Source organism: Tyto alba, unplaced genomic scaffold (assembly GCF_018691265.1).
Source record: "Tyto alba isolate M040663 unplaced genomic scaffold, T.alba_DEE_v4.0 Super-Scaffold_14, whole genome shotgun sequence".
In the NCBI taxonomy this organism is placed as follows: Eukaryota; Metazoa; Chordata; class Aves; order Strigiformes; family Tytonidae; genus Tyto; species Tyto alba.
The window spans coordinates 11,526,653-11,550,172 of record NW_024881276.1 but is presented as its reverse complement, the minus strand read 5'-3'; the positions used below and the strand labels follow the sequence as shown (position 1 = coordinate 11,550,172).

The 23,520-nt window shown below is 43.4% G+C and overlaps 1 protein-coding gene across 2 annotated transcripts; it reads left to right on the top strand.

Annotated features, from left to right (window-relative positions):
- The first annotated feature begins 1,750 nt into the window (after positions 1-1,750).
- Positions 1,751-17,853, top strand: ASB11 (ankyrin repeat and SOCS box containing 11). Of its 2 annotated transcripts, none has more exons than XM_042788780.1 (8): positions 1,751-1,928; positions 2,200-2,203; positions 4,915-4,990; positions 9,063-9,119; positions 13,062-13,212; positions 13,417-13,551; positions 14,516-14,707; positions 17,721-17,853. In XM_042788780.1, exons 1-8 carry the CDS (start codon positions 1,751-1,753, stop codon positions 17,843-17,845), a joined length of 918 nt encoding a protein of 305 aa, XP_042644714.1. In that variant the 3' UTR covers positions 17,846-17,853. The 2 variants fall into 2 exon arrangements, with proteins under 2 accessions (XP_042644714.1, XP_042644713.1); XM_042788779.1 differs by having other exon boundaries at positions 9,012-9,119.
- Positions 17,854-23,520: the final 5,667 nt, after the last annotated feature.

Sequence of the window (23,520 nt, the reverse complement as noted above, 5' to 3'; positions counted from 1 at the left end):
AATCAAAAGTCTGTTTTCTGGTCTTTCTCTTAAAAGGTGCTATTCCTTCTTGCTGATGTCCTATTGAGTGCCAGTTTTATAGATCCTACATGAGAAAGATTTCTCCATCACTGAGGCTGACCTGACCTTTGTAATCTTTTTCTGTTTGTTCTTTCTCTTTGCATCCTATATTCTGTTCTTTACATCTTTTGCTATTCCTCTGGCTTCAGGAGGGGTGTTTTCATTATCTCATGTTTTTCTAGGGCTAACTGATCGTGCCTTTTTTGGTCCACCTTTGTTTGCTAATTTCTCCTTTTTGTTTCACAGTTGAGCAAACTTAACTTTTTCTCCGATTCCTTAACTGAACTTCTCTTGCCATGTAACCTGTGTCTTCAGCTGTCTTGTCCTGTGGCAAACAGTATTAAAGTGACTAAAAATAGTCAATTTTCCTTCTTTGGATTCATAGGTGTTACAGTTTCTACAGATATATTACTCTGGAAGGAAATGTATAAGTAATAATTATGTAAGGTGTTAAGTCATTGGTAAAATGCAATATCTTGGTTTAATTCAGAATTTTAGAAAAATTAGTTCACTTCAAAAATGAGAAAATAGCTTGGGGTGTTTTTTACAGTCTGTCTGCACATATTTTATATAGCATTCTAGCGCACTTGGGAGTGCAGAGAGCTGAAGACAGCAAGGTACTAAGCCAGCTATATTGCTACAAAACAAAACAAATTGCATCTACAATGTCCAGGGAAAAAATCTGCTGTAAAATTTCCTTCTGCATATCCACCATCTCCTTAGGATCTCCAAGAGAGGAGAGTCATCCTGCAGTTTCCCTTGACAGGTGTATAAACTGAAGGGCAAGGAGGGGATTCAAAGAAAGAAAAAAATATCCCTCCTGCTGTGTATATGGGAAAACAGGACTCAAGAAATTTTAGATTAAAAGGTGATGGGATGTTCTAAATAGATTCAGCTAATCACATGTATAAAAATTACTTTGTTCTCTATGGAAGCCATGCCATGTGCCTTCAGAAAGAAAAAAGGGCAGTTAAAGAAAGGGTGCATCTTCTTCAGTTTCAAATATTACACCTTTGAATCAATGATGGATAGTGTAAAAATACTTTCATTCTTCCAAGACAGTAAGATGCTGGTTGCAAGAGATATCAATAGATACCTCTCTTTATCCCTGAGTGATGGAAAATACCAGCATGTTATCTATTTCTGATTACATACTTTCAATGTATTTTTTCCCCTCCTAGAATAACTGACTTCTTAGCCCTGGCTTTGAAAATATGTGGGTTTATTTCAAATTCTTTCATGATAATGTTTTTCTTTGATATATTTGCCTTTGTTCTTATCTGAGTACCAACAAGGCCTGTTACCAAGACAGGAAAGACAGAAAAGTATTATTTTTGCAGTATCTCTGAACAATTTCTACAGCTTCACCTATGTAGCCTTTGTAAGTAGAATTGCTACATCAAATTGCTACATATTGTGGGTATACAGGCTTTCAGGATGGTATGGAGAGCATCTATCTGAATATTTATTCTAATTCATGTGGCTTTGGAAAGGATTTTCTGGTTGTTTCCCATATGAAATGGGGTGTTCAACTATCTTATGCTTAGTATTGTTATTTAGTATCAAATAGCCATACCAAATAAAACTAGAGTGTATTTTTGGTAACTGAGGAACAGCAGGTTCTGGAGGGTTTAAAATAGATGAGATATGATACCAAGAATAGCCCGATCTATTCAAAGAGCAATCCAAAATGGAGGGCAGTTCTGTACTTCATGCTTTCACAAACATTTATTTTGCCATTTTTGCTTTATTTTGCTTCAAGCTTTTAATTAAGATTTCATTGGCTTTGCTGACCCATTTCTATATTGTTAAAGGCAACAGAAAAGAGGCTGCCAGGATAGCAGAAGAGATCTATGGAATAGTCCCAGGTAAAGTAAAAATATGGACACTCTAACATTTAAATGTATATTTGCTACATTTTTGTAACTTGAGGATTTAAATCATTGAGTTGCCATGAAATGAGGAATCTGTTGCTAAATGCAAGGGTGAATGTTTTAACCTGAAGTGCCTTCCATTTCTAGGGTCTTTGCAGTGTCAGTATGTGTTGGCATGATTTAGGTGTGCAAAATATGAGACTCCAACAATTATCCAGCTAGAATGAGGACAACATTTGCTCAAGGCACTACAGTAAATAAAAAGACTGGTTTTGGAAGCAAGGCATTCTTTAGCGGGGGTTAGAGATGGTTTTACTAAATACCTAGCTTTACCACCAGAGAATATTTAGGGAAAAGTTTTAGCATGTTGATTTTCTGAAAGGAGATGCTAGGAGGATATAACTAATGACTTTATGAGTCGAAGCCAAGAACGCCTGTTTTGTTAAATCAGATGATAAAATGAATACAGCTAGAATTATTCTGAAAAATATATGGCACAGGAATATATTGTCTTTAGTAAGCTATTTAGTAGGTCTTTTTTTTTTTTCCCCCCAACTGATTTTACCCCTTCACACCACTGCCATAATGAGTAGACATGCATTTGCAGGCCCAGCACTTCCACTAATTAAAATGACACAGTATTTTAAATTTACTACTAATGAGGGTATATTTTCCTACCTGGAGATTCTTATCAGCATTGTGACATCACAGATTTTTATGTGACTCATTTGCTGGGCACTTTTTTCATGATGAATAGTGCTGCCTTGAACAGGCACATGAACATGAGCAGAACATGGGTGGTGCGAGATGGCACCCAAAGCAGAGAGATTAAGATCAGGCCAAGGGAAACGCTGCAGCAAAGCATTTTTTACAACGTCTTTACACACAGGCATGTCTGGGTTGTTAATTTATTTGTTATTCTCCAGAATATAATTCCAATCATTTGTTACTGTCATTTTTTTCCAAGTGCCTTCACACAATTGTAGTCAGACGTGGCAAACAGAAGTTTCTCCATCATGCAGGTTCTTACTGAAGTGCCTTGAAATTTATCAGACCACAACATATTTTTATTTGCAAGTTGCCATTTGCAGAAAGCCATTAAGGATAACCTTACACAACATAAGATCATGTGATGCTGATGCTGGAGCACTATATTGGATTACAGGCAGAGCTTCACAGCCTTTTTTCTTTGCAGCGAAGTAGCGCAGCATCAGCAAGAGGGCTGCTTAATTTATCTGTAGACATTTAGAAAGACACAGTGTTTTCAGAAATGTCACTCACAACTGTGAAGGGAAGATGTGGCCCATATGGGAACTATATTTGCCACACATTTCAGGGAGGTAGGTTGCTGTGGCTAGCATGGAAGTGTATAGCAGCATGTATTTTCATGGTGAACGTGTATGCATACACATGTGTTATAAATCACATGTGACATGCACTTGCACATGCAATACTATACACATAAAAGGTTAAATAAGGCACTGTATCTCTGTCATCTGAGTTACTTTGAATCTTCCTGCTGTATAAGGGCCCTGGTTTTGTCGCTTGTGGTGTCTTCTAACTTTTTGAACTGAGCTTGCCTATTTGAATCACCAGCATGATGGGGGATGTGGGATTTTTTGTTTTTTTTTCAAGAAAATGTTTCTCAGTCCATACCTGGCTCCTGTTTCCATCATTTTGCCTGGTGGGTCCTTCTTGGTCCTCAGGAGCCTGGTTGTATATTGTGCGACCTGCCTTAGTGCATGTATTGCCAGCTTCCTGCCTTAGGAGCCCAGGAACAGCTCCTTAAATGGAAACAGAAGTGATAACTGCAGTTAAAACTGTAACTCTGTGAGCTGAATTGCATCCCAGTTCTCGGGCACAAAAGGAGACTCCCTTGGCCAAGGCTGAAACCTCTGCTGTGTCCTTGGTATGAAGTCTCCAGGGATGTGTCTGTGCCTCTCACTGATTTGTCTCTGCTTCGGGTATTGCCTGAAATGGAGATAAATCACCCTTTCCATTCTCTCTGGTGTGCGGCGTAGCTGAAAAAATTAAACAGGACAAGGGTTTCAAATGCAGTGCTCATGGGGTTGCTGTACAACAGAGCATGAATGCACACACTGGTATTGCTTCTGTCCTGTGGCATTGTAAATGCAGCCGGCCTTTGGAGAAATACTTACTACACACTGTGTCGTATGGTTATAAATTTTAATATAGGACAAATAAATTTGCTCTTCACTTGAATTTCAGGCATTTAACCTGGGCTGACTGACTATGCCTGTAGGTAGTAGCTAGGCTAAGGACTTTTTTTTTTTTCTTGGCACATGAATAGATTAAGATAAGCAAAAGGGCAGGCTAGCATACCTGAAGGAGTCTGAACAGTTCAACAACTCAAAATGATTAAGGAAGAAAAGTAAAGCCTCAGGCAGAATTTATTTTTCCTTGTCTTTTCTGAAACGTTCCAGTGAGGAGGAGGATGAAATCTGTTACCTGCTAGTCTGAGCTGGGGATATTATTTATGAAATTGTCAGTTCAGGAAATAAAACTGCCAGGGACATGTAGAACTCATTTGATGGGCAAGTCATCCTCGTATATCCCTGCTGTGAGTCTCTTAAGGAAATGCGAGAGAAACTGGAATATGATTTGTGACAAAAGCTCCCTAGAAAAGATAGAGGCTGATAGGGTTTTGAATAGAATTGCAGGACTCTGAAGTCCCCAGATGAATCCCAGCAGCACAATACTCGTGGTCTTTGATGAAGCATGTTTTCAGCTGTTTTTAAAAGTTCTGCCCAGAAGCTTTTGTTTAGGTCCCTTAGTGCACAGCTGGCTTTCTCAGGAGTGCTGAGCTGCTCTGCTGATTTATCAAGCACTTTCACCACTGACCTTACATTGATTTCGGTCCTGGTCTGTGTTTACATGCAGCTGTTTTTCCCATGTCCTCCCAGGACCTGCTTTTGTTGCTTACCCGAACTAACTTCTATGCATTTGCTGTTTCAGGTAGCTGGGCAGATCGATCTCCTCTTCATGACGCTGCCTTCCAAGGACGCCTCCTGTCTTTGAAAACCTTGATTGCACAGGTAAAAGCCCACAGGTAAAGAAAAGGTTGGGAAGCAACATAGTTTCTGTTTCATTGCAACTGTGAGTTGGTGAGCTGGTAATAGACTGCAACAGGGCATAAGGAATGTGGATGAATAAATAATGGATTTGCACTTATGCCTCTGGGCATGTATTAGTTTGCTTAGTTAGGATGCTGGGGACAAGCCCATGACAAAGACTGTTACAGCTTGTAGCTTGCCGTATGATAAACATAGGCTTTTCCTCAATCATAAATCATGTAAACCTAGCTTGGGAATAGGGACTATATATATATATATATAAACTATTTAAAAAATCAGTAGAAAGCTGTAAAAGTACATCTTGCTTTATAAAAGAGCAAGAACGATTTTCCTAAAGAGAGAGGTGTCAGCCTTAAACCCTCTGCTCTAAATGAAACCAAGAGTTCAGGCAAAAGAAGGAGAGGAGGAAAAAATATACTAGAAATGACAAGAAGCTGGATATGAAAGTGGGCAGCTGCAAAAGTTATCGTTCTTCGTGCTTTGTCAACCATCTTCCTTACCACCTTTGCTTAAACTCAGTGTCCTCATCTGGCATGAAGGAGCAACTTCCCCCCACCCCCCAGTCAAGACAATTAATTAATTAATTAATTCCCTGAGTGTAAGCTCTGACTTGGCCATCAGACTTTTTATATTCAAAATAATTTTTTTTTACCGGTGAGGCCACAGCCTGAATGGACAGTATGCTCAAGGAGAGGAGCTGCCAGTGTGGAAGCCTCCACTCCAGACATCTGTCGAGGCACGGCTGCAGCTAAAAGAGGTTGCCAGTTACAGCCAGTGTTCCCCCTCCCATTTCCTGATCCCTCTTTGCTTCACCTGCTGATATCAAATGCTTTTTATGGAGAAGAAAGTGATGGAAGTTAGGGATAAGAAGGGAAAGGGCTTATTCAAACAGGGCTTTGCTGGTTTTCTGACCCCCTCTATCTCCATTTATGCTGATCTTACATCACCTTATTTGTGGGGCACTCGGTGTTGTGGTTATGTACTAGATGCCCCAATTATATACTGGTTATGGTTATACAATGGAGAAGCACCTGGTTTGGGGGTTATATATCATTTAGTTAATCTACCCTTTCTCCTTCTCTGAAGACATTTAATTTTGGGAGTGAAGGATGAGGGTCCTTGCTGATGAAAAGAGATCAAGGCAACAATGTCTGTAGAGGCTGAATTGGAGCTGATTCACCACAGCTTGATAAATGTAGGGACAAAGCTATTCATGGAGCAGCATAATTATTGCTCATTGCCTCTAATATAGTTACACTACTAGCCTAAAATTAAATATGGAGCTATATTTTAGAGTATGTGTGGAACACTCGGAAGGAAGGAAGGACGGAAGGAAGGGCGGAAGGGCGGAAGGAAGGGTGGAAGGAAGGAAGGGTGGAAGGAAGGAAGGGCGGAAGGAAGGAAGGGCGGAAGGAAGGGCGGAAGGGCGGAAGGAAGGAAGGGCGGAAGGAAGGAAGGAAGGGCGGAAGGAAGGAAGGGCGGAAGGAAGGAAGGAAGGGCGGAAGGAAGGAAGGGCGGAAGGAAGGAAGGAAGGGCGGAAGGAAGGAAGGGCGGAAGGAAGGAAGGAAGGGCGGAAGGAAGGAAGGGCGGAAGGAAGGAAGGGCGGAAGGAAGGAAGGAAGGGCGGAAGGAAGGAAGGAAGGAAGGGCGGAAGGGCGGAAGGAAGGAAGGGCGGAAGGAAGGGCGGAAGGAAGGGCGGAAGGAAGGGCGGAAGGAAGGGCGGAAGGAAGGGCGGAAGGAAGGGCGGAAGGGCGGAAGGAAGGGCGGAAGGAAGGGCGGAAGGAAGGAAGGAAGGGCGGAAGGAAGGAAGGAAGGGCGGAAGGAAGGGCGGAAGGAAGGGCGGAAGGGCGGAAGGGCGGAAGGGCGGAAGGGCGGAAGGGCGGAAGGAAGGAAGGAAGGAAGGAAGGAAGGAAGGAAGGAAGGAAGGAAGGAAGGAAGGAAGGAAGGAAGGAAGGAAGGAAGGAAGGAAGGAAGGAAGGAAGGAAGGAAGGAAGGAAGGAAGGAAGGAAGGAAGGAAGGAAGGAAGGAAGGAAGGAAGGAAGGAAGGAAGGAAGGAAGGAAGGAAGGAAGGAAGGAAGGAAGGAAGGAAGGAAGGAAGGAGGGAGGGAGGGAGGGAGGGAGGGAGGGAGGGAGGGAGGGAGGGAGGGAGGGAGGGAGGGAGGGAGGGAGGGCAGAAGGAAGGGCGGAAGGAAGGAAGGGCGGAAGGAAGGGAGGGAGGGAGGGAGGGAGGGAGGGAGGGCAGAAGGAAGGGCGGAAGGAAGGGAGGGAGGGAGGGAGGGAGGGAGGGAGGGAGGGAGGGAGGGAGGGAGGGAGGAAAGGAAGGAAGTGTCTGTCATAGGACCACAGCTTTCATGAAATCCATTGAGTCTTCTGCTTCCCAGGAGATGCCTGGATATAAGGGGACGGTGGAGTGCTGGAGTTTTAAAAGAACTCAATAACTCCACCAATGAAAAAAACCTGATTTTTCAGATATATTGGAAAGAGTTTATAACCACCTGAAAACAAGGTTTAATATGAGCAGTGTTTGGCAAACAGCGATAGTAAGATCTATAACTCAATCTCCATTTCATAATGGGAGGGATTGCTGTTTTGCCTTTCATTTGCAATGTCTGAGTTTCATTTTTAAAATATATATATCTGAATAATGCTTGAGAATATGATTGTATGGTTCTATGAATAGCTCTCCTTATTGGGATTATCTAGAAGACATTTTCCTTGAAGGAATATGCTGATCATTAAGTATGAGACACGTCTACAATTAGAAAATAGAATAACAACAACATTTTTTCAAGGTTTTATCTATTCCCCTGGCACTGATATAATGTATGGGAAATTTTTAGCGACAGCTTTTACATTAATAATGTTTTCATGTAACTGAAAAGCTATTATTTTTCTATCATAGAATTTCTATCTTAAAGTGGGTACAGTGGTTGCTTTTAATGTTCATTGCATGGGGACTGGTGACTTTTACAGTGTTACATTGCTCACAGAGACTTATTTCTACCCATTGCATTTGCTACTGCCTACAAAAAAAGTGCATTGCTGCCATCTTGTGAGCTTCCGAGTTTACAGCACATCAGGTAGAGACCAACGGTGTTACAAAACACAAGACATCAAGCGGAAAATGGATCTGCTTCCAGACCTGTTCTCACACGTGGTGGTGAAATCTTAGTTACCAGGACATTCAGCTACATTCTGGGGAAAACATACATCATGATTGCTTTCTCCTTTGTGAATATGTCTTGTTTCTGCTTGTGCAGGAATAGATGTAAGAACTGTAATTTATGGAAATGCCTGTAATAAGGCAGCAGTTCTTTCTTCCAGTGTAAAACATTTTCTGCATGGTCGAATAAGAGGAACTGATTCGTGGGTGGGATTTGTCGCATCTATCTTAAGGGTTTACCAGGTACTTGCTACCTCTGAGAAAAATACAATGGGTACCCCTTACAGTCAGTGGAGATATCTTTAGGACAGAATTAATTTGACCTACTAGAAACAGCTGGTTTAGCACAGGATGAATCCTACCCTAGGGGAGCCCGTTTCTCTCCACTGAAGGAGCTGAGGGCTCCAGCCAAGCTGCTGATACTCATGCCAGAGGTGTCCCTGTTCGGGGAGGTGAAGCCCACCAGTTGTAGCTCCTGGTGCTGGCTTAGGAGCATCATATTACCAATATATGCCACCCTCATAATTAAAGAAATGCAATGTCTTTCCTGCAATTGTCTGTGCATTGTAAAGAACTAGAAATAGAAGGCAAAGCTTGTCCTTGCTTCCTCTTTAACCCCATCACCAGCTGCCGCTGTTGGGGACGAGCACCAAAGCACTGACCAGCATTAATCCAACCCACGCACCTTCCCTGGACACGCACCTGGTGACGTGTCTCTCCCCCGCCACGGTCTGACCACCCTTTGCTCCCACACCAGCCCCGGGGGAGCCGCAAGGTTCGGGCAGGGCTTTCCCCTCACGCCCCCCACCCTGTGTTGCAGGGTTTCAACGTGAACCTGGTGACGACGGACCGTGTGTCGGCTCTCCACGAGGCCTGCCTGGGCGGCCACGTCGCCTGCGCGAAGGTGCTGCTGGAGAATGGAGCTCAGGTGGGTGCCGCGAGGCCGGCGGGGACGCGGGAGCCTGGAGCAGGGGTGCTCCCTGTGGCAGCGGGGATGTCGGATGGGCTCTGCCCGCGCGGCACGGCCGGGGTGCAGACGGACAGGAGCATCTCAGGCAGGAACGGGGAAAGATAAAACAGTTCTTTGTCTCTGTGGGTGATGTATTTGCCTTCCCCGCTGGCTGCTCGGGTCACCCCGTTGTTCTGGTTTTGTGTTCCATCTGAAACAGTCACAGTTGATGGAAAAGAAATGAGAGACGCTAGGTGAAAATAACCTCGAAGAAAACTACTTATCCTTCTTTTTTCCCCTCCATAACGATCACTGAGATTGCCTCCAGTTTTCTATGGGATGTCTCACGTAAGTAAAAATAGATGTTCTTGAAATAATGAAACATTTTATCTGCTAATATAATAACATTTCCCCCAGTTGGACCTAAGGTAGAATACATGTTAACAATGGACATGCAGGAATGGATGAAATATGTAAGAATATATTTCATTCAGCTCGGTTTTCAAGTACAATTTATTTATCAAGAATCTGAGCAACACTAAAACAGGCGATCAAGCTATCCTCTACAGAAAAAAACCCATATTTGTTAACTTCCTAAACTGTATGCCAAACGTAAATCCCTTAGAAAGATTAAAGGAAAACCCCTCTCTGCTCAGCTTTACTTGATTTTGGTCTATTAATTGAATTGTCTTTTTATAACTCAGAGAATCATGTCTGAACTACTTGTTGCTTTCCTGAGAAATCGGCCTATTCCTGGAGTAATATATAGCTCCGATCATTTTTGGTTTTTGCTTTCCCCCTGCTCTCTGTTCATAAATAAAGTCAACAGGCACTTGTCTAACTTCTGGGAGAAAATGTGCCATTCTACTGCTCTCCTTTCTTTCTGTGCTCTTCTTTATTTCCTTTTTTTTGCCAAACCATTTACTCCAAAACAGCTGTCTTACCATTCTTTCCTCTTCTACCAGTTAAACCAATGCCCAGTGGAGAGGGAAACCAAAGGAGTAATTTTACTTCTTCACTTACCTCCTTGCTTACCCTTGGTTATCAGCTTGCCTAAACCGCTGGCCCTGTTATGAAATGATGCTGATAGATCCCCAGTGCCTCCAGTAGCTCCAGCCACATCTGCCTGATGAGACCAGGGGGAGGCGGGCAGCAATGCTGGCATGCTGGTCTGCAGCATGTAATCTGTCTGAAGCACAGATACCCTCAAGGCATATATATTTCTTCCTTTTTACTGTTTTAGAAGCTGTGCAGAATGAGAGATAGTTTAGCTCAACAGTTAGCAGGAGGGGAGGAAGATCAAGGAAGAGGCTGGGATCTGTAGTGATGCTGCTGTTGAAACAGAGTCTTAGTTGGAGCCTTGCAATTTCAGGAAGAGCAAGCTGCATTTTGGGCTCCAAAATCTGAGCAGACAGATGTCCTCTGTGCTGTGGTACCTGGTATCCCCCCACACCATGCCAGCTTGCTGATCTCCTGGCCCTGCCATGATTATTTTCCAGCCAGGTCCATTTCCCCCACTGGTTTTCCATGAAGGTGAGCAAGCAGAGGAGGCACCAAGGAGGAGGGGCTGCCTTCTCCAGTGTACCTGCCCGATCTGCAAGTGCAGCTTTGGGTGGGGGAGCATGGCCTCACACTGGCTGCTGCACGGTTGGAGCCTGCTGCTGAAGATGGCAAGGACTGAAAGACTGGAAATGTCAAGGACTGGCTTGTAATTTTGGGGAAAAGCACCTTGTGGGAAAAGGGGTTGATTCAAGCAGCATCGTAAACAAGTCAGTAGTTCAAATGAACAAGAACAAATGGTATCTAGAAAGGTATCAACTGCAGATGGTCCACTGCTGAATTACCCAGAAGAGACCAATAGGTTCTTAAAAGTCACTGCCTTTCTCTGCTTTAAAGGCAAAATATCCTGCTAGTTAAATTGTGTGAGCTAAGGTATTTCTACCCTGGTGCTCCGACTACTTTGCAATACAGCTTCTGTGTTTTCACTGGCAAATAAGTCCTCCAACTTCCCCGGTGGCCCAGGACTTCCCTAGCCCTTCTTCTTCCGTCTCTTGCCTCTTCTCCCTGATTTGGAAACAGCACAAATTGCCACATGCTTGCATAATCCGTTGCTCTTCTCCAGTGTGCCACAGAATTAAAGACATGCAGATTTGCTGCATAAGTTGCCTCTGAGGGCTTGCTGCGTAGTTAAACATAACAGTTACGGTGCTTTGCATGACACAAGCCAGACACTCTCCTGTCCCAGTGGAGAATGACAGACAGGGATTCTTGCCAGGTCTTTACATAGGGAGTGGAGGAAGGAAATTCTTTCTCTCTTGCACATATACATACACACACATGCATGTGAATACAAACTCTTTCAAGCTCCTTTTCTGTTTGGGATTAAGACTATGTTTCCGTGAAAACTTCTTTTGCTGGAAATTTGTTTTCAGGTGAAAGTAGTTGTGGTTTGAGCCTGGTCGGCAGCCAAACACCACGCAGCCACTCACTTCCCCTTCTCTTCCAGCAATGAGAAGGGACAAATGAGCCGGACTTGGTATTCGAGATAGGACTGGGAGGGACAAGTAACCCATTATGGTCACGGGCAGAAGGCAGACTCATTAGGGGAAGAAAAAAAAAGAACATGCATTTATTGCAGACACTAACAACACTTAACAGACTAGGACAGTAAGAAGCATTGCCACATCTTGAAAACACCTTCCCCCCACCCCTCCTTTCTTCCCAGGCTCAGCTCTGCTCCCGATATCTCTACCTCCTCCCCCAGTGGCACAGGGACAGGGAATGGGGGGTGCAGTCAGTGCTGCCACTTCCTTTATCTTCAGTGGGGGGAGCTTCTGGAACTTCTTCCCCCTGCTCCAGCGTGGTCTCTCTGTCACAGGAGACAGTCCTCCACAAACTTGCTCCGATATGAGTCCCTCCCACGTGCCGCAGCATTTTCCTACACTGCTCCAGCGTGGGACACCAACTTTCTCCAACTGGATTCCCTCCCACAGGCTGCAGCCCTTCCTGAGCTGCTCCGGCATGGGACTCCCCCACATGCTGCAATCCTCCCAGCGCTGAATTACAGCAGCAGGGCTACCTTTTCCCACAAGACCCCGGCCTTCTTCAGGCACAGCACCTTGATCATCCCGGCGAAAAACATAGGCCATAAATCAGTGTCTGCTCTACCGTAGATCTTCATGGGTGGCAGGGGGGGGCCTGCCCTGCCGTCTCACCACAGGATACAGGGGTGTCTCTGCTCTGGCACACCTCCCCCCTCCTTTCTTCCTCCGTTCCTCCACTGACCTTGGTGTTCACGCAGCTGCAGCAACTCCTCCTCACAAGTCCCACTGCTCGTCACCACGTCCCTTCTTAAATACGTTATCACAGAGGTGCAGCTGATGGGCTCAGTTTTCGAGCAGAGGTGGAGCTGACTTGGAGCTGAGGGAGCTTTGAGAATCTTCTCACAGGGGGCCACCCCTATAGCCCCCTCCCCTGCTACCAAAAAAACCCACCACTCACTCAAACACAGGACAGTAGTAAACATGAAGTAAATATTTTCATTTAAAAAGCAAAGCTATTTTCATTTGAGCATATTCTGGCTTTGGATTGGTGCAGACTAGATGGTCATGAAGATAGTCAAGTTCTCCACATAAGAAAAACTTAAACCTACATTTTCTGAGCAAGTCTAGGAGGAGCATTCATAGCAGGCAGTATTGCTGCCTTATGGCACTAACTATCCGGGAAAGAGGGCAGACCTCAAACGAGGATGTTTTATATGCTGTATCACAACATACAACTCTGACAGTTGTTAATAAAATTGATTCTGAAATTAAACAAGACCAGCGTCTTTTTCTGGTGCATTTCTGTTGTGCACATGAGGCACGCCGCAAGGGCGTTCCTCTTAAATCAGATTATCCTGAGTGTGTCTTGCTGTTCCAGGTCAACGCCATCACCATCGATGGGATCACTCCTCTATTTAATGCCTGCTGCAGTGGCAGCGTGGCCTGTGTCAACATGCTGCTGGAATTCGGAGCCAAGCCACAGCTCAGGAACCACCTTGCATCGCCCATTCATGAAGCAGTCAAGAGAGGTAACGTTCAGGCTGTGAGTGAAGCTAACAATAACTGAATGAGGAAATATTCTTTTATTGATGTTAAAATATTTTTCTGTTAAAATCTTGTCTGTACTGGTATGGATAAATGGGCTTGGCTTATTCCCAGCTCTTGTGCCTCATTGATTGTCTCTGGGTGTGTTCCGCTCTACAGCACTTCAGCGGTGGTGATTCTCTCCACAGGTCACAGGGAGTGCATGGAGATCCTTCTGGCCCATGAGGTTGACATTGACCAAGAAGACCTGCAGCATGGGACCCCACTCTACGTGGCTTGTACATACCAGAGAACAGACTGTGTCAAGAAGCTTTTGGAGCTAGGTACACATGGAAAAGGGTCCAGGGGAGAGCTATGGTGGTGTGAGACATTGCTGCTGGTCTCTCTGGGCTGCCTCTCCACTGCAGACATCGCGTGTTATTTCCATAAGAGGTGTTCGGGCAGCCCATGACTGTGATACTCGTATGAGCCTATTAAAAGTTTTACCTGCATTGATGAAGAATTTATGATTTCCTCAGTAAAAAAAACCTTAATTACAGAAACTTCCCTGAGACTGTCGGAATGTAAAAATAAAATACTTCTAGTTTTCTAGAACAATGACAGGAAGCACAGACAATGCTGGTTAATGTTAGTGACCAAAATCAACTCTTGATTACAATAAACTGCCATGCTAAGCATTAACTTCACCTCCTTCTCAGTGGATGATGAAGACGGCAGTAAAGCTGCTTGAAAGTATAATTACTGCAGGTCCAGGCACAGCCTATGAGCTAGCATAAATTTTTGCTGTCAGTATACACTGGCTGACTTATACCTGCTTGAATTGTGGCCCTGCTGTGCCTGGCGTGACTAGGGCAAGCCCTTCGCTTGCTATGCTCCCAGAGTTACTACAATGTGATACCTAAGGGTGTTTGGGGTTTTTTTTTGTTGTTCTTTTTTCTTTTTTATTTTAACCCCGGTAATTATATTAACATAATCTCTGTTAGCTTTTATGTTATTAACAAATTTACAGAGCATATGGTAGGCTTTGAACATCTATTGGGTTGAAGGTCAAGCTGCTTGACCAAGTTCTGTCCATCGCAGACAGGGTTCAGTGGCTCAGAGGGCTTTTACACAGCAGATATTTGACCCACTGAGTTTTGCACTGCTGCTATTGAGAGAAATGAGAGAGGCCTTGCCATCCATCCCCTTCATTTATTGAGGCTACTGGTGGAAACCAGCCCATGTGATGCAGGTTTGGAGAGTTCCTGCTGCTTCCCAGGTCTAACCATGCATTCTTGTTTGCTCAAGGAGCCAACGTTAACATGGGGAAGCGATTAGACACTCCCCTCCATGCAGCAGCAAGGAAATCCAGTGTGGAGGTAGTCGTCTTGCTGACAGACTATGGTGCTAACCTAAAATGCCGAAATGCTGAACTCAAATGTGCCCTGGATCTTGCTGTACCCAACAGCAAAGTGGAGCAGGCGCTTCTGCTTCGGGAAGGTAATGGTTTCCTTTCTTCTTTTTTTTTTTTTTTTTTTTTAAGTAGAACAGTATTTATTTACTCTACCTAATTACATTTTCTTAACTGCTTTTATAAGTAATGTTCTATATAAGTTCTCTTATCTTCTCTACCAATTTCAAACCTGCAGCACATGACACAGAAATGAGTAAGAGATATCTGCTTTGTTGTTAGATCTGCCACCAAGTGTCTTAGTGGATAGATTGGTCAGTTATTGTATGCTTTCTTTTCCTGTCTACTGAAGGAAAATTATACATATTTACCTATCGGGACTCTAAGGATTAAAAACTGCCGTGAGAGTTTATTCATAGATAATATTTTACTATCACCATCTTGTGTTCAGCCTAGCACTGTGGCTCAATGTCCTGCTTCCTGCAGAAAAAATGACACGAGTGTGCGTGCCCTTGGTCGCCAGGAGAAAGCAGAGCTATTTGCCAGGTGGCTCTTCGGCTTCACGGCTCGCAGCTCTTCCGTGCGGCTCCTGGGGCTGCAACACGAGCATGAACCAGCAGTGCCCTTTGCAGCTTACTTTTCTCTTTCCTACAATTATTTATATTTCCAGCCTATTGGAAGAGACTCCTGAGCAGAAATTAATCTAGATCCTCTTGTGCTTTTTCCACCTGCACCACATATAACCAGAGCTTTATGCATCCAATGGCAATACGCCTGGTATATGGACATGCTGAATTAAGTGCCCTCCTCCTCTAATCTCCGTGTTTTCCAGATCACTGGTACCCTATTAGTCAGTCTATGTCCCACCAGGGCTTTGCTAACATGGAGGGTGAATGGTGCTCCCCCCCCGTGCAGGCAGCCTGCTCGCTCCCCAACAAGGAGCAAAGCACGGTGCGCACAGAGAGCCCGCCTGCAGCTGCAAAATAGCTCACGGATGGTAAATTAATATTGTCAATGTTGTACATAGGTTTTGTGCTGGCCCTCTGCATGCAGGTGTATTTCATGGAGGAAATTAAATATTGGCTTAATAACCTTCTGTCCTGCTCCCTTTCTCCATGACTTTTCATGCAGATCTTTAATTTGTCCTGTCTAAAACCTTCTGGGAGGATTTTTGCCTGAATGCTTCACACCTCTTGTGACTTCTGTCTCCGTATCTAAGATGTTCAGGGCTCAGCAATGTCAGGCTGCATGAGCAGAGGCAGTACTTGCAGTTGTCCTTCTCCAGTCACCCTGTGTGAATGAGAGTTTCTGTAACTAACGATATATCCCAATATTAATCATTTTCCCCTTCCTGAACTTTGTTTCTGATTTCTACTTTCAGCTTGTCACCCTCTCCTCCCTTACAGTCAGAGGGACTATAAGAGCACTTCAGCTCCTGCTGGCTCTTCACTTTTCAGAAATGAAGTTTCCTCAGTTTCCTCACCTGTCCATTCAGTCCCTTTGTTCTCTTCAATCCCTTTAGATATTTTGCGCTATCTAACACTTGCAACTGTCCTTTTCCCCTACTTCTGTGTTTTCTGAGGTCCTTCTGTTTCAAATAAGCACCCCAGGTTGAAGAGTTTTCTTTCTACTCCCTGACATTTCTGCTGTGGTTACTTAGATGGTTCCCTTTAAACGCTTATCTTCCTAGCTATTAAGAGATGTGAAATATAAAATGTTTCTGTTTTCATAACTGCTTTGGGAGGTGGTAGCTTCTTTCTTCACTTCCAGTGACAGTAGTACAAGTGGTCTTTTCTATACAACCCATATTTTTCTATTAATTTCTTCTCAGAGGGGCCATTATCAGCCTGTTTAGGTTCCTAAATTTTCCTGTAGTAAAAGCGCAGATTATGAAGCTTTCATGGAATATATAAAAGCAGGCTTTTAAGCACACATCTCTACCCCTTGCTTGCCAAACACTGCTGTGATCGCTACTGTTTGGCCAGAAACTGGAGGGGCAGGGCTGAGACAAGGCTCCAAAACTGAACACCTCCGATCAGGCGTGAACGTTCAAGTTGGAGCAGCTCGAGCAAGAGGAAAGCGAAGGGGAGGCAGGGACTTGTTCACTACCAAGTTGCATTTGCACATGCAAGGGCGCAGCGGCAGAAACAACGGAGCCTCCTTTCCAGTGGGTTTGTGCCCCTTGGCACCTGCCTGGCCACCCTGTGGGGAAGCCACCGGGGCAGCACCGCTGCGTGCAGCACCGTGCCAGCCACTGCCCGCGCCCGCCTCACCGCCACCCCTGCCAGTCCTCAGTCAGCTTCCCGGCCGCTGGACTCTCCAGTGTTTAACAAGAGTTTTCCACCTTTCCCCCAAGACAAGGGAGGGCAAAAAGGTCTCTCTTTTTTTTTTTTTTTTTAATTATTTTTTAAGTCTTTTTACCCTAGGTGCCTTTTTTCACAAAACTTTTGGAGACTTTCTATCTTGAAGATATTTTCTCCTGTCAGACTTAATTAAAATTGGATGACACATTAAGAAATTATTTTGAGGAGCACTGATAGACTGACTGACATGCATAAATATTCAGAGACAGTGGGGTCATGTAAAAAGGCAAAGTTGCAGTCACGACTTGTGCTGAGACACCAGCAGTTAGAAGAAACACGTCCTGTATATATTAACAGCTAACTGTATTTCCTGTATCCACCCAGTTATGGCTGGTCCACACTGAGCATCCCTGCAGCTCCCCGTAATCCCTCTTGACTTTATGCTCACAACACTGCTGGGAGTTGTCTTATATCCAGAGCAAGGGCTGTGCATCCTGGCACTCTCTCTCCAGTGCAGACACCTTTATGGTATTTGCTCAAGAAAAGATGCAGAAAAGCCTAGCCATGAATGCAGAAAAAGGTTTTTAGTGCTTATAGTTTTCAAATCACTGAACCAACTTTGACAACAAATTAAATATGAGCGATAATGTATTTAGCACTCCCTGACTTCAGCAAGTCATTGTGTAGTGCTTGATTGGATTTGCAAATCTTGCTGGTGTTTGTTGCTTTCTGACTTATACCTGTGGTGGGGTTGGGGGGTGCTTGTTCTTGTCCTTTTTTTTTTTTTTTTTTTTCCCAGGTCCTGCCAGCCTTACCCAGCTGTGCCGGTTGTGTATCAGACAGCGTCTGGGTCGGTCATGCCTATATGCAGTCCACAAGCTACACCTGCCCGAGCCACTTGAGAACTTTCTCCTTTATCGATAAGTCTGTGACTATCTTTATACTGGAAAAGAAAGAGGAACAAATGGTTGTTTACTGCAAATTTATTATATCAAAGAAAAAAAATCAAAGACATCATTTACTGTCTACTGTGGATACCAAGCATTAGCTGCTATGTGACAGTGCAAACTGAAAGCACCTTTTCACAGACAGTGAATGATATTATGGTTACATTTCCCTCACAGTCTATTGCCACATTCACTTACACCAGCCTGAGAAGTTGTAGTACATGAACAGCTCAACTGACATGTGTTTGTAGATACATATGTGCACCTCCACCCACCCACAGACACGCACAGAGGCTTCCCCTGCATTTAGTCTTATATTTTTTTATGTAGTAACTGTGCAGCTTCTTCCTCTTGTCTATCCAATCTCACTGTCAAAATCAAGGTAGTGGCTGCTATTCTTCTGCTAGAGTGAGAATGAAGGCCTTCAGTGCCCAACATCAGCCATATATATGATATTGCACATCTTTTGTCAGCTTTGACTTCGCATCCTGCCATCTCTTTCCTATAGTCTGGTGGAGCCATAGCAATCTCCAGCAGGCTCCGGCTGTCCAGCCACTGTATGTCCCCTTGCCCTGAGCCCAGCTGCCCTCAACGTTAACACATCTTGTCCCCTGAAGTGCAAGTGATGTTACTAAATCATGATGTTACCAGGTGCAGGGGTTTGGAGTAAGCCCACAAAAATATGGGAAAGTCTTAAAAAACCCTTAATCACTTCTAAAAATATCCCTCCTAAGCTATATCACCTAAGATCTGGATGTGCTCATTATGTGAAAATTTTTTCTTAGCTTAATTCCAGGACAGAACTACAAATGTTTTCACAGGTACAGTTTGTCAGCTTTCACTGTTTGTCCTTTGCAAGGCTTGAAGAAAAGCAAAGGAATAAGTTACTGCTCTTTGGGCTTTTCATGCTTTGACATTTCTCATGATAAGTCCTTGGACTGTAGAGCAGGAGAGAAGCAGGGCCCCTAGGGATGTTTGTACATCACTCAAAAGTTCTCTTTTGGATATTATTCACCAGGGGGACAAGTTTGCAGACTTGTCTGCTCCCTTGTCCCCTACTCTAGAGGCCTTTATTACCTCGCTGAGGGAAGGGATTCTTAGAGTATTATGACTTTGGCCATTGTGGTGTTAGTTTAAATATCGTCAGGGTTAGTAGCTTGGACTCAGTAGAGATAAAAACGTGTGCCTCTTTAAGCTGAGGAACAAGGGATCCAGTGACTGGTGCAATGCCTGCGTGGCTCTGTAAAAGTTTTCATATGGAGGTTGTTCTGAGGGGAGAAATGTTTCTTCAGACCTCAGTTTTGGTAAACGTCTGCCATGAGACAGACAATGGTGTTTCGCTAGTTGTAGTGAAATGGGAAGTAGAGTTAAAAGGAGAGTCTGTCTCCACTTAGCTCAACTTCACAGGTCCAAGAAGCTGATGACTCATTTTCAAGCTATGAGATGTAGTGGTTTCATTATGAGCAATGCATGCTGGTACCAATTTTCACTGCCCATACATCTTAAGTCAGGGGGAATTGGCCCATTGGAGCCTGGATATGGGACTGGTTTCCAGCAGCCTTTGAGCTCCTGTCCCTGATCCAGCAGCAGCAGCTTCTCTGGTTTGATGCTAATCCCGTAATTTCACCGCAACAGTTTCCCTCTCTCAGACATAGGTCTAATGCTTCCCGTACTTTCTTACAATTAATTCAGTGCAAGTGAGACAAATTGTGCTCCCAGAAGTTCATGAGATTGGACTTGCAATGTTAGATCCAGAAATTAATGTAGTTTTCAACCTGTGTTTGCACATATTGAACACTATCTGACAGCAAGAGCTATTATCCATAAAATTGTCAGTGACGTGAGTGACCTTGTACAGTACAGTATATAATGAATCTCAGAGATTTGAACTCCAAATTCTCAAGAGCTTCTGAAAATCAAATACTATCAAGAAATAAATGGCTGTATTAATCTGATGTCAACAGATCTCTCTGTCTTATCTTTACTGCCAGCTCACTTGCTCTGTTTGCAAGGTGGCAGTCAGAATGCTGTCTGCTGTCTAAATAGAGACACAGAGCCTCAGCTGTGTGAGTTTTCAGACTTGCTTTGCAATCAAGGAGTTAAGGCAATTTATGGGATCTATTTCACAATGTGTAATACTGAATTGATTTCCTACTGTGATCATCAATGAAAGCAGTATTTCACTTGCATAAGAGTTTAAATTGAAAAAATGTACCTCCATTAAGGAAATGCAAAGTCTATTCAGCCTCTTAGAAAGGTTTATGTTAAGAAGCAGCAGAAGCTGCCCTATATTTATTGCTGATATTAGCTGCTGATCAAAAAATTGCTTTCCCTTTGCTGCCTTCTGGAGATATCATTCTTCCTGAAATTCTGTATATCAGAGAGTCTAGAAGGCACAGAGCCTTAATGAATCAGAAGAGAAGCTTAGAAGTCCTAATGTTAAGAAATTCCATTAGAAACTTATCTAGACTTTCTTGCTCTTACCTCAGAGTATTAGGTTACCCATTTAATTATCATTGACTGTACTTTGTGTTGTAACAATGCTTGGAAACACTACTGAGAAAATAGCTGGAGGAGGTATTTATTTTTTTTTATTTTTTCAAACATGCCATCTCATGTGATGATAGGGAAAGACTGGGACAATTTTCTAAGAGACTACTGACTCTTGTTGGTGATTTTTCAGAATGAGTTTGAAAACATCTATCAGGTGTGGATACAGCTGCTTTTCCCCAGGCAGGAGAAGGGCTAACTAATCTCACAAGGTCTCTTTCCTCAAAGCAGGTGGTATCTTCTCTGTCATTCCACTATCATTGACAGAAAACAGTTATTTGGGTAAAATATGGTTTTCCTGGGGACACAGACATTTTTCTGTGCTGCAATGTCCACTGCTATACCACATTCCTACGTCTTTGCCCCCAAGTGCCAGTGCTATCTGCTTCAGTGAAAAGTGTTGCATATCTCAACAGGAATGATTACATTATATGCTGGCTATTAGAAAAGCTTTTCTGAACCACAAACACTTAGTGATTCTGAGTATAGACACTGACTTGCAGCGTAAAGCATGTGCTTGGTCTACGATTGCTCTCTATCCATAAAGTCCCTGCTCCTGAGTGTACTTTGCAGGAGTGGCTTAAAAAGGTTACTGATGTGCAATGTAAACCCAAAATACTTCCTTTTATCATTCTCAGTCTGTTGGGCCACTTTTCAGTTTTCTTATCCATCTGTTGTGAGAGATCAGAAATGCCAGTGATGAGGACCTCACAGATCTCAACCTAATCAGATGTTGACTTCAAGTCATCACTCATTTCTCAGTGTATGTCTATCATTACTGGTGATTCAAAGCAAAACAAAATTAAATGGGCTTTGTATCAGCCCTGTCTTTATCTTTAAAATAAATAGGTTTCATATCAATGTTCTTTCCACCAGTAGCATTCCCATGTCTCCAAACATCTTTGCAATCTTTTTTTTTTTTTTTTTTTTTTCTTCCCGTTGTATCTTTTCTCACACCACTAAGCTCTTGTTCATAAGCATGTATTTCCTGATCAACGTTCTCCTGGATTCACATGTTTCTTCTCTGTCACTAAGAAAATGGGTTTTCATTTCCTTCTTGAGAAATCTGATATTTCAACAGCGGGTATCTTAGCAAGAGCTAGCCTGTCTCCTTGTTGGATGTGTTATTTCCCTCACTCACCAGGCTGTTGTGTTGGGGTCCCCACCACCAAACCTGCAAATCTCAACCCTCAGTAACCCCGGAGGAGGGCTTTGGTGTTCAGAGAGCCATCACCCTTGTGGCACGTGTCCTGCTCATGGGCTCCTCAGCTGGTGCATCCTTGCAGGAGCAGAACTGTACTGGCCACTGTTTTCATGCAGAGCTGGAGCAAGTCATTTTGCTGTGCTGGGTGCTGTCTGGGCTACCTCGAGGCACGGCACCTCTCCTTGCTGGCTGGCTGGTTTTCTCTGTGTCTGATCACAGCAGGAGACATCCCACCGTTGTTCACAATTTCCACTAATTTGTAAATACAGTTGTGGCAATACTGTTCTTGCTCCCCCCTTGTTGTTATCCCAGCACTCCTGCCCAAAACCTGGATCCATGGGTTTTCTTGTAGCTTGAGAGCACTTTTCCCCAGTCTTATCTGCAGGCAGTCTGGCTAACGGGCCACGTCCTCAGGGACAATGAAAATAAATAGACTAGCACATTTTCAAAGGGTTTAATGAACAATGTTTCCCACGGTAGGTAGAAAGAGAAAAGTCACATTCTAATTTGGCCCCTAAAAGATCTCTGTTCTGATCTCCTGACCAACCTGTTGGGTTCAAAGTGACCTCTGTCTCCTGCACCACAACTCTGCTATTGGTATTTAACAACCCTTCAGTCTGTATTGGATTGAAAATACTGGTGATATGTCCCAGCAGGGCATCAAGGCAAGTCTGATAATAATGTAAATGAAATACATTCACTGACTCCTGGTTGAAAAATCTGGAATCTAGCTGACCTGTATGATGGGGTGATAGTTCATGATGTCTTTGTGCATTTTTTTCAGAAATTAACTTTTTCCACATACCAATTGCTCCTCACTGTGATTTTTTTTTTAATGTAATGCAATAGATGCATAATATATTAATGTCAAGTACAGATTATTCCACACAGACCTTCTATCTAAATTGATTTTTATTTCTTGAAAACTCCTTTATCCTTAAATTTTATACCATTTGTAGAAACTCATGAAGCACATTGTAAGCAATCAGAAAACTATGTCAGGTCTGGAATTGAACAATCTTCAACAAAAGGTACAAGGAATTGTGGAAGAAAGCATAATTTTCATATTCAGTTGAGAATAACACCTGGAAGGAGGGGAGAGAGATGAATCAACAGAGCATGTCATTCTAGCGTTTTGTTTAACAAGTCAGCCAAAGCAACACACTAGTCAGCAAACCATTGTGACTAATATATATACTTACTAGCAATGGATGAAGTTTCACATGTGTGAAAGGTTTTGAACTTATTTTTCAGTGAATTATACTTATATATCCAGAACTTTCATTCACAGCAGTCAAAACAAAACCTCTGTAAATGCCAAAACCCAGCACATAGTCAATATAGCAATTTTTTGTCATTATGCACCTAGTCTGTGCTATTATCTTCTACAAGCTTGGGTTACCAGAATCACAAGCACTAACTTGATTCACTTTCATTCAAGCACAAAAGTGAGGTCTGAGAAATACAATTATGTGCCAGCTATGTAAATAAATAAATTGATTTTGGTTTTTATGGTAATGAGGTACTTAATGCTTTTAGCTACAAGGTGTACCAAACTCTGTGGTTACCAGGAATGGGAAAAAATGAGACTCCTAAACCAGACTTTGCACAGAAGGGAAAGTTTGGGTTTAAACTCATGTTTTCTTCAAACAACCTAATGGACAAATACACAGGGCTTTCTAGTTTTGGCTTTTCCCCTAGATATAGAGATTCAGTGGAAAAGATCTGAAGACGATGAGAGAAGAATTATCCTGCCCTTTAATAGCTTTTCAGACCTGGTGGCTGTGGTTATTTCATCTGATCTCCTTGGTAAGCCAAGCCACGAGGCCTCACCCAGTAACTGCCCTACCCAGGACCATGCTTTGGGCTACAGCATCTTTGACAAAACATGGGTGCCC

Coding starts and splice junctions, on each gene's coding strand:
- ASB11 (XM_042788779.1), top strand. CDS start 1,751: ATGGAGGGCAGTTCTGTACTTCATGCTTTCACAAACATTTATTTTGCC. Junction 4,991..9,011: donor TGAAAACCTTGATTGCACAG/GTAAAAGCCCAC, acceptor CCTGTGTTGCAG/GGTTTCAACGTGAACCTGGT. Junction 13,552..14,515: donor CAAGAAGCTTTTGGAGCTAG/GTACACATGGAA, acceptor TGTTTGCTCAAG/GAGCCAACGTTAACATGGGG.